The following is a 15,697-nucleotide window of genomic DNA, read 5'->3' on the forward strand; positions in this document are numbered from 1 at the left end:
AATTATTAAATATTAAACACATAAGCAAAATATAAATTATTTATTTTTCTTTTTCTGTTTATTTTTTCTCCTGATTTTACATTTATATCACCTTCCCCTGATATGAGGCTTTTTGTCTTTTTTTAAATCTCATTTAAAATACATTAGACACAAACAGTAAAATACATGAACTTATAAATTTTCCCCTGATATTTCCTGGATCTTTCTTTTTTATTTATCTATTTATGTGTTTATTTATTTATTTTTGCCTGATATTACCTATATTTGAAAGTTGATGCTTTTTGTCTTTTTAATGTTATCTTCAAAAAAAAAAAAAAAATTTTTTTAAAAAAAATTGACTGATTTTAAAAGTAGTTTTTAATGCTAAAAAAAAAAAAATAAACATCAACAGTACAATTAATTTATGTATCCCCTGTATATATAAACATTTTATGATTTAAGTGTCGCCTTACGACCACTTCTTTAATTATGTGTTATGTAGATGATGCTATGAATATTTTACCAATTAAATTCCCATTTTTTAAAGCACAGAACTGTTGTACTTCGAAGACAGGTGACTGGAGGTCTCGGTCTGAGTATCAAAGTAGGTCTTTTGCTTCTTTTAATAATGTTCATTCACTTTAAAGAGCTTAATTAAACATGCTCAGGTAGTGCATGTGTATCTCCACCGGCCAGATAATTATTGCACAATATAAGTCTTTTAAAGATCAAAGAGAATCTTGATATAAGGATCAAGTCTCATTAGTTTTATTCACAATAATCTTTGAAGAGGCAATAGACTTGTATTTCTGAACAGTGCTGGATGTAAGATGTAGAAGTGAATTTCCTTGACGGCTCTTCATGCATTTCAGGGGGGAGCAGAACATAAAGTGCCTGTGGTCATCTCAAAGATTTTCAAAGATCAAGTAGGTAAGATGACAAGCGTTCCTCCCATCCGCTGTAAAGCAAAGCACAGCGCTAGTGATAACTGTTAAAGGAGTAGTTCACCCCAAAATGAAAATGTGTTGGAAATGTTCTCACCCTCAGGCCATCCGAGATGTAGATGAGTTTGTTTCTGTTTGATTTGGAGAAATGTAGCTTTGCATCACTTGCTCAGCAACTGATGCTCTGCAGTGAATGGGTGCCGTCAGAATGAGAGTCCAAACAGCTGATATAAACATCACAATAATCCACAAGTAATCCACAGCACTCCAGTCCATCAGTTATCATCTGGAGAAGACAAAAGCTGAAACAAATCCAGCATTAAGATGTTTTTAACTAAAATATGAGTCCATAATCCATAATAACTCTTCCTGCAGTGAAAAAGTGGTCTGAATCAGGAGAGAAATCTGCACAGATCAAGCACCGTTTATGTGAGTGACAGCAGGAGATGCACTATTTCACCGGAGGAAGCGTTATTATGAATTGTGGACTCATATTTTAGCCAGAAGCATTGTTTTGAAGTTAAAATCATCTTAAAGGGATTATGAAATACTTTTATGAATTTTTTTGATGTTTTATTTTATGTTTTTTTTTTGGTTGGAATTATTGTTTTGAGGTTATTATTATTATTATTATTTTTTTTTTTTACATCAAAAGCGGCCCAAATTTGTTTATTTTTTATTTTTTTTTTTAACATCAATTGTTTATGTTTTGATTGTTATTTTTTAGGAAGGGGCATGTCTCCTGTGAGACTTCAGTGAAAACGCCCACTGGTGTGATTGGACAACATATTTGCATATGGAATGAGCATTACATGTGGAACTCTCTTAAAACTCTGCATTTTTGATGATGTTATTGTGAAAAGTGTTGATTAGCTTTATAATTACAACAACTCCCATTGCATCAAGGTTGCAGCAGAATGCTAACTAACACACAAACTTACAAACACGCAACTTTAACAAGATGTTAACTGATGGACTGGAGTGCTGTGGATTATTGTGATGTTTTTATCAGCTGTTTGGACTCTCATTCTGACGGCACCCATTCACTGCAGAGCATCCACTGATGAGACACTGATGCAATGCTACATTTCTCCAAATCTGATGAAGAACAAACTCATCATCTTGGATGGCCTGAGGGTGAACTATTCCTGTAATATATGATGTACAATCTTGTACAGTACAGTTCTTTCTACTTTTGTATTATTTTTTAAAATAAATGCACTGCACAGCTTAAATGTAGTACTTTTGATATCCCTATAATTAGCACTTGCTGAACAGTATTTGAGAACAGTTTATCTTCGTTGCATGTTATACAGTTCAAATGTATTTTAATCACAGCTAATTCAAGACTTTTTGCATGTCAGGCTGCATTGCATTTTCAGTTTTATTAGTTTTTATTAGCTTCCCGCTGTTCTTTCTTACCTCTGAGATGCTTAGCGTAGAAATATATCCGCTCTTGATAATCAGAAAGCTTATGAAGTTTCATCATATTTGTCAAAACGCATTGAACTAAAACCCAGATCTGTGTGAAATTCATCCCAAAGCGCTCCACTAGATCGAAAGGCTCATCAAACTCAAATCCTGATTTTCATGTCATTGCATTAAAGCACTATCAAATGAGTAATTATGTCCCAATCTTTCCATTAACCTCTGGCCGGACCGTCCGGGGCCGCAGCCGATCAGACGGGGATGCTGTTTATCGGCGACGCCGTGTTGCAGGTCAGTGTTTCGGGTTTTTGCACGCTCTCGTTCCTGACGCGGCCCTCGGGGGCCAAGGGTCCATGTTAGAGCAGCATTCCCTCTGCATTTTAATGACGCTTCCCTCTGATTCATTTTCTCCGGCTTGACTGGAGGTTTAACCTTTATCTCTTTGTATGAATTAGAGGAACAGCAGCAGAGAGAGAGAGAGCAAGACATAGAGTAATAGTTCCTGTGGTGCGACTGAAACAAATGCTTTTATTCAATTTTGAATGTCATTGAAGCTCTTTATAAATAGGCTCTATAAATACACATACAATACAAGTCTGAGGCCACAAGGTGAAGTAAAAATTCAAACTCTCCTCTTTAGGATCACCAAGTCTGATTAATTTCTGTTAATTTGGACAGTTTATATTTAATCAGTAAAAAAACTGGATGTGGGTAAATGCTGCTGTACTATGTTTCCAGTTAGAGGTATATTCTTGTTAAGCTGTATTTGCTGTAAATTTACTGCTAACTGAGAGTTTAATCAGAGTTTTTATGCCACAAAATTATGGCTCTTATTTTATAATTTCTTAAAAAAAAAAAAAAAAAAAATATTGCTTACAGATCTCAACCTTTTGAATGGCTGTGTATATATAATAATTCATATATTTATATACAGCTGTATATACTGTAATAATAATAATTATAATTACAGATCTCAAAATTTTTTTTTTTTGTTTTTTTTTAATTTTTATAATGGAATAAACATATAATTAAAATGATTTTGTACCCATGAATATTGTGTGTGTGTGTGTGTGTGTGTGTGTGTGTGTGTGTGTGTGTGTGTGTGTGTGTGTGTGTGTGTGTGTGTGTGTGCATGCTTTTATTCAGCACAGATGGGTTTAAATGTTTACATTTAAATTTAAAATTAACAATTACATTTTTAATCTTACAAAAGATTTCTATTTCAAATAAATGCTGTTCTTTTGAACTTTCTTTTCATCGAAGAATCCTGAAAAATAAAATGTATCACCGTTTCCACAATGATGTATGAATTTGTTAATTAGTTTTCAACATTGATAATAATCAGAAATGTTTCTTGAGCAGCAAATCAGCATATTAGAATGATTTCTGAAGATCATGTGACACTGAAGACTGGAGTAATGATGCTTAAAATACAGCTGCGCATCACAGAAATAAATTACATTTTAACAGATATTCAGCTATTTTAAATTATAATAATAGTGTTTTTCCTGTATTTTTAAACAAATAAATGCAGCTCTGGTGAGCAAAGAGACTAACTTTTGTATGGCAGTGTATATACATTTACAAAAAAAAAAAATCATCTGATTTTGGGGTGAATTGTGATCTCAGTATGTTTATCTTAATATGTTCTTTTTTCTTTCTATGCAGGTCAATGGCATTAACGTGGAGAAGTGTACACACGAGGAAGTCGTGAGTATCTGATCAGCTCTTTCGTTTGTGATCTTGAAATGACATTGATACAGAATTAATCAGATTCCACTGAAGCGTTCGATCCATTTATATCAGCAGCGAGTGATTCGTTTCTCCCTGTACGGCCTCAGCTGTAACTGATCGATAACGAGTAGATTCATCACACGCAGATCTCGAGAGAGAGAGAGAGAGAGAGACACACTCGCTGTGATCCTGACAGCTGTTCCTCACATCTCCATCCGGGCGTCAGAGGACGTGATTAACTAAGACAGGCTGACCAGTGACTCATGAGAGAAGATGACAGAAATCATCCTGTAGGACAGAAACAGCACAAATGAGATCTGTAATGAGATCAAGTGGAGCTTCTGCTTAGATGTTTCTGACTTTATTCTGATCCCAGTGTCTGCAATCAAAAGAACTCAAACATTTCGAGTTCCTCCAACATCGATGATCTGAGATTCTTTTAACATTCAATTTATAGGTCGACATACTCGTTTTCGGTAACACTTTACAATACGAACTCATTTGTTAACATTATTAATGCATTATTAATGCAAAAGCTAAAAATGAGCAATATATTTTTCTAGTATTCCTTTACAACAGATATATTTTTCAATATTGGATATGTTTTTAATATATTTATTTAGCATTCTTTGTTAATGTTGGTTTCTAAAAATACAATCATACAATCAGTTTGTTCATGTCAGTGTTGTTTTAGTATCATTGAGATACTGTTTATAGTTTTTTATAAATATTTTGAATTTGTATTTTGAATTTATATAATTTTATATTTTCTGTTTTCATTTTAATTTTAGTTAAATATATAATAATTATATTGAGTGTTATTATTATTATTATTAATTTTGTAATAATAATGAAATTATTAATAATAATGAATAGTTTTTAATTCAGTTTTAGTTATTTTACTACATTAATTTAAACTAAATGAAAATGAGAAATGTTGCCTTGGTATCTTGTTTGTTTTTTAAATAGATAGTTTATTAAAATTGTATATATAATTTTTATATGTAGTATTTCAGTTAAAGGTTATTTTATATCAAGGTTTTGTTTTTTTTTTGTTTTTTTGAGTTAGCTTTTATAGCTCTGGTTCATGTTAGTTCACAGTCTGAGGAGAAACAAAGGAGAAACGCCTGAGACAAAGTTGATGCTTCATTGAAGCATAGTTAAAAGTCTCCTTGGCAATAATAAAGCAATAATACACATTTTTCATCTGGGGTTTTACATACTGTAGGTGTCTCATGTTTGAGATGCGAGACCAGCCTCATGAGATCATTCGGGAAAATGGGAATGGTTTCTTAAAGCAGTCTTTTAAATATGATTAAGCGATCAGAGCCAGATTATAATGATGGATATTCACTCGCTGCATGCTCATTATCACTGAGTTACCCAACACTCATAATTCTACATTGTATAATCTAGTTTAAAAATCAAGATATCTCTATATGAGCTCAAACATGTTTGGTTTTCAATAAGATTGCTTATTTAAAGGAACGACCGTGGTTTGCTCTCCAGCGATGAATGTCTGTGAGTGTAAACAGGCTTTAGATTGAAGGCATCTTGAGTTTTGAAGCACAAACACACACACGTGGGTTTCTTGGTGAAAGCGTGGTTTATTTTAGCATCAGCTCTCTGTGGAAATGTTGTACAAGTGTGTCATGTTTTCATCAGAGAGGAAAGCTCAGATTTGTCAAATTAAGTCACTTTTCTTGCTGTGATTATGATCAAATGAAGTCTAAAAGTCAGCATGTAATCAGAATTGATCTTGTTTCTAGAATATATATATATATATCATATATATATATATATATATATATATATATATATTCTTGTTTCTAGAATATATATATATTCTAGAAACAAAAACGTATGGGATTATGGGATTTTACTTGTTCTTGATCATTAGCTGACATCAGAGGACCATAATTGGGTAAATCACTGAAACATTAACTTAAGTAAATATTTAAATGATTAAATATCTCTTTGAAGGTTCATCTTTTGCGGACGGCAGGGGATGAAGTCACCATCACTGTACGCTACCTCAGGGAAGCGCCGGCCTTCTTAAAACTCCCATTAGGTAGGTTTGCTTCACATCTGAGTTCTGTTATAAACCTCACTATCTGGATAGGAAGCTGCCTTCAAAGTAAGATTCCTAACTGAAATGCAACCTCATTAGTGAGTGATTGGGATGCTCTCCGTAATCAGAAATGTTGCATTTAACACAAATTGCATGGCAAACGCATGGGAAACTGTTGCAGTGCATTCTGGGATAGTTTTCTCTGCAAAGTATACATGTGATGTTGCCTTTGTAAAGTAATGAATTATGGTTGTATTTCTCATAATTATGTTTTAATTGTAAATGTTGCTTATGCAATTTAGTTTGAATGCATTTTGTGCTCTGTTGATGAAGAACAGCAATGGGTTATTAGGCAACTAAATTTTATCTTATCATTCTCTGTAGCAACACAATAATGAAATCATATTTTTTATAAATATTTTGAATGAGCATATATATATATATATATATATATTATATATATATATATATGCTCATTCAAAATATTTATAAAAAATATGATGAAAAAATATGAAAGACAGTATATATATATATATATATATATATATATATATATATATATATATATATATATATATATATATATATACTGTCTTTCAGTTTAAGTAATTTTTAAAGATATATTTTATTTTAGTAGTTGAGCATTTTTAAATGTAAACTTTTTTTTTTTCATTTATTTGCCAAAGCAACATTTATTTATTTTTTCATTTAATATTTTAAGGTTTAGGTTTTTCATCTAATATTTATATTTTTAAATATACCAGTGTGTGTGTGTGTGTGTGTGTGTGTGTATGCGTAATATTTCAGGTTTATTTCAAATAGCAAAATAAATTTTAATAGATGAAGATTTCTTTTAAATGGTTAAAGATTTTTAATGATTTTATTTTTAGTTGACAATAACATAACTGTCAGTTATTCACCTAAGTGTGTGTGTGTGTGTGTGTGTGTGTGTGTGTGTGTGTGTGTGTTTATAGATAACTCCTTTTTGTTATGTCATCGCTTGAAAGCATTCTGGGTATTTGTCATGAAGAGAAAAATAGATTTTCCAAGTCATCCCTTTTTCTTCAGACTAAAATTACTTGAATGCACGTCACATTTCATCTAGTAGAAAGTAGGAACTTCACAGACGAATCTGAAGGCAGCAGGAGGGTGAATCTCTCGGGACTGAAGCGAGCAGCTGTGTGCTGCATCAGACAGAAAGACAACTTTCAGAAAGGCATGTTGTAGATTCCCCTGCATGAAATCTACTTTTTGCACTCTGCAATTTTCCAGTGACGTCCGTGTCAGAACTCCTGCGTCTCGTGCATTTCACATTCACCTTATACCCATAATCTCCTGTGACACTGGTGTCCATGGAATCATGACAACCCAGAAAGCGGCTTGCCAAGCTAATACGTGTCTTTTCACGCAGATTTAGAAGTGTGGAGAGTCAGCAGAGTAGATTTGCACACAGTATGACCTCTGATGTATATAGAATATGTAATAATCTGCTGTATTCCCTCAGGTTCACCCGGACCATCCAGTGATCAGAGCAGCAGGGCGTCCTCGCCGCTTTTCGACAGTGGTTTGCATTTAAATGGGAACTCGAACAACACGGTAAGTCACCTTTTGTATCGTTGTGAGCATCAGCTCTGTTAAGGAGCTTATTCATAAGCCTCGAAAGTGAGACAGATGACAGAATCAGGTTGAAAATGCCTCTTTGTCAGATAGAAAGGTGGAACTGGCTCTAGTTTGAGCGCTGTTGGTTAAGTGGAACATCACTATTATTTTTGCTCATAATTAGGGTCAGTAGTTTTTAACAAACCTCTAATAATTAGTATTAAACTTATGTAACTCATTCCACACCGATTGTGATACTAAGATTAAATTGTGCAGGTTTTTAAAGAAAAGTGAGCTTACAGTTTTCAGCCATTAGTAAGTTTAATTAGTAAGTTTAATTTGGAACATAAAGTCTGTACTAGAAGCTTAACTGCTTGCTGGTTGGGTTTGCGTTGAAGAGCCACTAGCAAAAATTATAATGTTAATAAGAGTAAATGTCAACGTTAACATATACTATATATCTAAACTATTAAAGTCTGTCAGGTAAAACAAAAGCATATTGATGCAATTCAGTCAATCTGCTTCTGTAAATATTTAGTTTATACATGGTGTTAGGTTTTAACTAAGTTTAGTGGTGCAACACAACAATAATTAGTAGTGTGTAAGTTGTAAATTACATCAAAATTAGGCTAAATTGTGATTTATGCACAGCTGGTGCAACCATCATTAAAAAAAATCATTACAAAAATTAAATACTGCTAGTTACCATTCATAACACAGCTGTCCTAAAAAGAAGCCTCAACTACACCAACGGCCCATTCAAGCAGGATATAGAGGTTATGTATTTCATTCTGACCTTGAAATATCATTGACAAGGCTCCTCGCTGCTAGTTAATAGAGTGCAGCAGCCACACAACCTGACAGACTGAGAATATCCTGCCATCATCTGAACGAACACGCTGTGTCTCGTTAAGCCACCGGTCACTTTCTCATTCAAGTCAGAGAGCAAAGGGTAAGGCAGACGTCTGACTCGATCTGCTCACAGCTCACATGAACACGCAGAGATTTACATGCAGCGCATTAATGTGACGACACGCTTGACACTGAGACTCTGGGGAAGCGGCGGCCGCGCTGCGTGTCAGCAGGTGAAGCTCTGAGATCTGAGATCTGCATTGAGCCTCTGAAAATCCATTCACGCCTTAGAGAGAGAGTTGAAAATGTGAAACTCAATCTCAGAGTGCCAACAAATCAAGATTTCTGTGTTGGATGCGACCCTAAAGTCTATAAATAGAACAGAGCCCAGAGCTCGGTTAGTAGAGTTTTTGTTGCTGGAATGATGCTCAAGTGTACTGGGTGTTTTGCTAGGGGGTTGCTGGGGGGTTGTTGGGTTTTTTGCCAGGGCGTTTATGGGGTTGCTGGGTGTGTTTGCAGAGTGTTGCTATGGGGTTGCTGGGATGTTTGCCAGGGCTTTGCTATGGGGTTGCTGGGGTGTTTACCAGGGCGTTGCTATGGGGTTGTTGGGGTTTTTGACAGGGCATTCCTATGGGGTTGCTGGGGTGTTTGCCAGGCTTTGGTATGGGGTGTTCTGGGTGTTTGCATAGTGTTGCTATGGGGTTGCTGGGGTGTTTGCCAGGGCGTTGCTATGGGGTTGCTGGGGTGTTTGCCAGTGCTCTGCTATGGGGTTTCTGGGGTGTTTGACAAGGCATTGCTATGGGGTTGCTGGGGTGTTTGACAGGGCGTTGCTATGGGGTTGCTGGGTTGTTTGCCAGGGCTTTGCTATGGGGTTTCTGGGGTGTTTGGCTGTGGTGTTGTTTGGGGTTGCTGGGGTGTTTTGCTGTGGTTTTTTTGGGCCGTACTGGGGTGTTTGCCAGAGCTTTTACTATTTGACAGGGCGTTGCTGTGGGGTTGCTGGGGTGTTTGCCAGTGCTCTGCTATGGGGTTGTTGGGGGTGCTTGCAGAGTGTTGCTATGGGGTTAATGGGGTGTTTATCAGGGCTTTGCTATGGGGTTGCTGGGGGTGTTTGCCAGGGCTTTGCTATGGGGTTGCTGGGGTGTTTGCCAGGGCTTTGCTATGGGGTTGCTGGGGTGTTTGCCAGGGCTTTGCTATGGGGTTGCTGGGGTGTTTGCCAGGGCTTTGCTATGGGGTTGCTGGGGTGTTTGCCAGGGCTTTGCTATGGGGTTGCTGGGGTGTTTGCCAGGGCTTTGCTATGGGGTTGCTGGGGTGTTTGCCAGTGCTGGGGTGTTTGACAGGGCGTTGCTATGGGGTTGCTGGGGTGTTTGCCAGTGCTCTGCTATGGGGTTGTTGGGGTGTTTGCAGAGTGTTGCTATGGGGTTAATGGGGTGTTTATCAGGGCTTTGCTATGGGGTTGCTGGGGTGTTTGACAGGGCGTTTCTATGGGGTTGCTGGGGTGTTTGCAGAGTGTTGATATGGGGTTGCTGGGATGTTTGCCAGGGCTTTGCTATGGGGTTGCTGGGGTGTTTACCAGGGCGTTGCTATGGGGTTGTTGGGGTTTTTGACAGGGCATTCCTATGGGGTTGCTGTGGTGTTTGCCAGGCTTAGGTATGGGGTGTTCTGGGTGTTTGTATAGTGTTGCTATGGGGTTGCTGGGGTGTTTGCCAGGGCGTTGCTATGGGGTTGCTGGGGTGTTTGCCAGTGCTCTACTATGGGGTTGCTGGGGTGTTTGACAGGGCGTTGCTATGGGGTTGCTGGGGTGTTTGACAGGGCGTTGCTATGGGGTTGCTGGGGTGTTTGCCAGGGCGTTGCTATGGGGTTGCTGGGGTGTTTGCCAGTGCTCTACTATGGGGTTGCTGGGGTGTTTGCCAGGGCTTTGCTATGGGGTTGCTGGGGTGTTTGCCAGTGCTGGGGTGTTTGACAGGGCGTTGCTGTGGGGTTGCTGGGGTGTTTGCCAGTGCTCTGCTATGGGGTTGTTGGGGTGCTTGCAGAGTGTTGCTATGGGGTTAATGGGGTGTTTATCAGGGCTTTGCTATGGGGTTGCTGGGGTGTTTGCCAGGGCTTTGCTATGGGGTTGCTGGGGTGTTTGCCAGGGCTTTGCTATGGGGTTGCTGGGGTGTTTGCCAGGGCTTTGCTATGGGGTTGCTGGGATGTTTGCCAGGGCTTTGCTATGGGGTTGCTGGGGTGTTTGACAGGGCATTGCTATGGGGTTACTGGGATGTTTGCCAGGGCTTTGCTATGGGGTTGCTGGGGTGTTTGACAGTGCTGGGGTGTTTGACAGGGCTTTGCTATGGGGTTGCTGGGGTGTTTGCCAGTGCTCTGCTATGGGGTTGTTGGGGTGTTTGCATAGTGTTGCTATGGGGTTGCTGGGGTGTTTATCAGGGCTTTGCTATGGGGTTGCTGGGGTGTTTGACAGGGCGTTGCTATGGGGTTGCTGGGGTGTTTGACAGGGCGTTGCTATAGGGTTGCTGGGGTGTTTGACAGGGCGTTGCTATAGGGTTGCTGGGTGTTGGAAGATTTAAGGGTGGGGCCAGAGGGGTACTGGCCCCAGCTGAAAGTGGAAAGTGAAATGCCCCTGTCCTGTGACTCATTGCTGATCTGTGTAAAAGCACTGGTGCCAGTTAGTGTAAAGCAGTGTAACCGGTTCTTTCTACCACATCTTAATACAAAGCTTTACTTGTAAACTTGTCTAATGACTGATTTAAAATTGTGATTTTGGGCACTCCTGAAGTGGGTCACATCATTGAAACTTTCTGCTAAAACAAGAGTGTGCAGTTTATCTTCCAGTCAGACGCGCATGGAAGTTGTGTCTGTTACTATAGCAACATTAAGTTTCAGGTGCATTTTCTTTCTGAATCATCTTTGACAGATAGAAAAACTGTACAGTTTTGTTTAAAAGGAAATTAAGATAAGACCCTCACGTCACATAGAGGTGTGTGAAATATTTGGTTGACAATACATGTAGGCCATATAATTGTTATGAATAACTCACTGACATTTAAATCAAGACATGAGGCTAAGAAAGAGAACAAACAAGATAATATCTTACTATTCAGTGAAGAGTTAGTGAGGGAATCGTGTGGAAAGTACATAATATTCTATGGTAGTCTGTCAATGGAAGCATCATATGATTATCGGTAACACTGTACAGAATGAAACTATTACTAGTTTCACAATAAAATGATCCACTGTTAGTTTTACTGTTTCACATTTTTAGCATTACAATTTTTTAGCATTGCTATGGGGTTGCTGTACTTTTCTGGGGTGTTTGCCAGGGTGTTGCTATGGGGTTGCTGGGCTTTTCTGGGTGTTTGCCAGGCCATTGCTATAGGGTTGCTGGACAGTTCTGGGTTTTTTGCCAGGGCATTGCTATGGGGTTGCTGTGCTTTTCTGGGGTATTTGCCAGGGTGTTGTTGGGCTTTTCTGGGGTGTTTGCCAGGGCGTTGCTATGGGGTTGCTGGGCTTTTCTGGGGTGTTTGCCAGGGTGTTGCTATGGGGTTGCTGGGCTTTTCTGGGGTGTTTGCCAGGGCGTTGCTATGGGGTTGATGGGCTTTTCTGGGGTGTTTGCCAGGGTGTTGCTATGGGGTTGCTGGGCTTTTCTGGGGTGTTTGCCAGGGTGTTGCTATGGGGTTGCTGGGCTTTTCTGGGGTGTTTGCCAGGGCGTTGCTATGGGGTTGCTGGGCTTTTCTGGGGTGTTTGCCAGTGCGTTGCAATGGGGTTGCTGGGCTTTTCTGGGGTGTTTGCCAGGGCATTGCAATGGGGTTGCTAGGCTTTTCTGGGGTGTTTGCCAGGGTGTTGCTATGGGGTTGCTGGGCTTTTCTGGGGTGTTTGCCAGTGCGTTGCAATGGGGTTGCTGGGCTTTTCTGGGGTGTTTGCCAGGGTGTTGCTATGGGGTTGATGGGCTTTTCTGGGGTGTTTGCCAGGGTGTTGCTATGGGGTTGATGGGCTTTTCTGGGGTGTTTGTCAGGGCATTGCTATGGGGTTGATGGGGCTTTTCTGGGGTGTTTGCCAGGGTGTTGCTATGGGGTTGCTGGGCTTTTCTGGGGTGTTTGTCAGGGCATTGCTATGGGGTTGATGGGCTTTTCTGGGGTGTTTGCCAGGGTGTTGCTATGGGGTTGATGGGCTTTTCTGGGGTGTTTGTCAGGGCATTGCTATGGGGTTGATGGGCTTTTCTGGGATGTTTGCCAGGGCGTTGCTATGGGGTTGATGGGCTTTTCTGGGGTGTTTGCCAGGGTGTTGCTATGGGGTTGATGGGCTTTTCTGGGGTGTTTGTCAGGGCATTGCTATGGGGTTGCTGGGCTGTTCTGGGTGTTTGCCAGGGTGTTGCTATGGGGTTGCTGGGCTGTTTGTCAGGGAATTGCCAAGGGGTTGTTGGGCCTTTCTGGGGTGTTTTCTAGGTGTGTTGCTATAGGGTCTCTGGGCTTTTCTGAGGTGTTTGTTAGGGTGTTGCTAGGGTGTTCTGAGGTGTTTGCCAGGGTATTTCTAGGTCATTCTAGTTGTTTGCCGGTAAATTGCTATGGGGTTCCTAGGATGTTCTGGGTCTATGCCAGAGTGTTGCTATAGGGTTGCTAGGTTGTTCTGGGTTTTTCCCAGTGTTATTTTTTTATTTATTTTTTTTTTTTTTAATGGAGTTGCTAGATTGTTATGGATGTTCACCAGAGACTTGCTATGGGGTTGCTAGGGTGCTCTGGATATTAGCAATGGTGTTGCTATAAGGTTGCTTGAATGTAATGGATGCTTGCTAAGGCATTGGTATGTGGTTGCTAGGTTGTTTTGAATGGTTTCTTAGCATCTCAAGTGAAATAAGTCCCTCCTTATCTCTCTGTGATATTCTGCTCTCCATATATAGCTTAGTTTCCTCCTTCAGTGTAAGAATATAAAATGTTTCTTCCATATTCTAAACACACCTCTAGCCTTGAGTATAAGCAACACTAATGTTGATGTGTCATTTGTCAGTTATGTGTAAATGAGAGCATCTCCAGGAGCAGAACTGTTTCTTTTTATGAAGTTCCTCTAGACGCATCGTATGCTCACAAAAAAAGAAAAGAAAAGTAAAGTAAAAAAAGGGAAGAATGTAAAAGCTTCCAGACACACTGTACACAGATGCTTCACTATTAAACATTGAATGGCAGCTACTGTGTCCAATTAGCGTGAGCAGAGAAATTATTTTCTTCTATTGACACTCTCTGCCTTTGACAGGCATGGAAATGTGCAAAATCACACATGGCACTCTCCTGACTGCTGACTCAACAATATTTGTGCTTTTTCTTGTGTTCTTCAAATAAGATATATATTTTTTTTTTTAAATCCTCTTGTAGTACTTGAACTTGTTGCCCGCAGGTGATTATAATTCTCTGAGCTTGTACTCCCAAGCTGATTGACATTGAGCTGATTGACAGCGTTTTGCTTTCATCGGCCGACGGGCTGGTGTTTTAGCATTTATTAATTTACATACTTGCCAATAATTAGCATAGCAGCTCTTTTTGCCAAATCTGGAGGTAGGGATACCAAATAAAACTGGTATTTTGGTGCATACTTAATACTAAAATAATTAAAAATGTTTCACTAAAAGCTTTACTAGTAGTTTGTTTGTTCTGTCTCTACATATTGAGAATGGACAAAATACTGATTATTAAGAATATATATTAAAATAAACACTCACTTAATTTATATTTAATCTTATAAATTTTTTGATTTTTTTAATATCAGTACATTACTCTGAATTTAATTTATTTGAAGGCTAAATGCAATTATTTTTAACTATTATTTTATATATATATATATATATATATATATATATATATATATATATATATATATATATATAATGTCACAACTCTGAAATATATTTAATATATACTCTTTTGACTCATTTGAACTGTTTTTAATAGAGGGATATTGAAATGTCACTGCTGTATTGTGATGAACCACTCTGGACTTATGGAAGAGAAACCGTAATGAAGAGCTGGTGTTTGGCTCCTCATGAGAGACGCTCTGTCAGTCTGATCCGTCTTGACGTGCCGGCGATGTTTCATTCAGTGTCATCTCTGGGCTCTTTCTAGAGTAGCTCAACATGAAAGTCAAATCAAGTTTAATTATCCAGCCTCAGTCCGAATAAACAGCAGAGTGGAGAATATAACTGGAGAAGGGCCTTCATGTGTAATTGGTGATGGCTTGAAAATTCAACCACAAGTGAAAGAGTCCAGTCAGAGATTAAATGGGAAGGTAATTATGCTAAGAGGTTTCTTATAGGAGAAAATGAAAAACTCTAAATCTTTTTTCCCCATCTGCCATGTGAATTATGTTATCTCACTGCTATAGTTTAGCTATTAGTATTCTGAATTTATTTGAATATATTGTAGTATTTGTTATATTTTCCATTTTAAATTTAGTTAAAATTTTAGCAATTGTGTTTTGTCATTTTTATTATTTTTTATATATTTGTACATAGATTTATTAATTTTTTATTCCATCAGTTATTTTAGTACAGCAAGTTAAACTATGAAACTCAAAAGTATTGCCTTGGCAGCTTTCTTAAATTATTATTATTATTTTAAATAAAAAAATTTATTCCAGTTACCGTTTATTTAAGTAATGATTTTTTTTTTTTTTTTTTTTTTTAATGGACTGTTTAATGGAAAACTTTAATAACCCTGCTAGTGTTGTTATGACTTACTATATTATGTTTTATTATTTATTTTTATTTTGTATTTTTATTATACAGTACATACATATAGTGTTTTTGTCTTTTTTTATGTTTGTATATATTTAATATGTTATAATATGTTTATTTTATTTTATTAAGTTCATGTTAAGTATTTTTTTTTTTTATAATTTTTTTTTAATAGTTTTAGTTAACTAATAACAGTTGTGTTGCTGTAGTTTGATGCAAACTGTCAGAAATCAAAAGTCTTCAAGTTGCATTTTTACCTCTTCAAGTTTAGTTTCTGACTTTTTAAAACAAACCTAAAATGTGCACATTACATCTAGAAGCAAGGTCAGAAACGACTCAAAAAATCTATATCCCCATCTTAAGCATCCTGCAGCTGCT

The 15,697-nt window shown here is 38.0% G+C and overlaps 1 protein-coding gene across 1 annotated transcript in view; it reads left to right on the forward strand.

Annotated features, from left to right (window-relative positions):
- Nucleotides 1-15,697, forward strand: part of LOC109108303 (gamma-2-syntrophin-like) — a 62,529-nt gene that overhangs the window by 18,261 nt on the left and 28,571 nt on the right. The window contains exons 3-8 of the mRNA XM_042773467.1: nt 527-583; nt 852-909; nt 2,599-2,642; nt 4,020-4,061; nt 6,069-6,156; nt 7,661-7,752. Coding sequence (XP_042629401.1) covers nt 527-583; nt 852-909; nt 2,599-2,642; nt 4,020-4,061; nt 6,069-6,156; nt 7,661-7,752 — 381 coding nt within the window. The remainder of the gene's footprint in view (nt 1-526; nt 584-851; nt 910-2,598; nt 2,643-4,019; nt 4,062-6,068; nt 6,157-7,660; nt 7,753-15,697) is intronic.

Source organism: Cyprinus carpio, chromosome A17, assembly GCF_018340385.1.
Source record: "Cyprinus carpio isolate SPL01 chromosome A17, ASM1834038v1, whole genome shotgun sequence".
In the NCBI taxonomy this organism is placed as follows: Eukaryota; Metazoa; Chordata; class Actinopteri; order Cypriniformes; family Cyprinidae; genus Cyprinus; species Cyprinus carpio.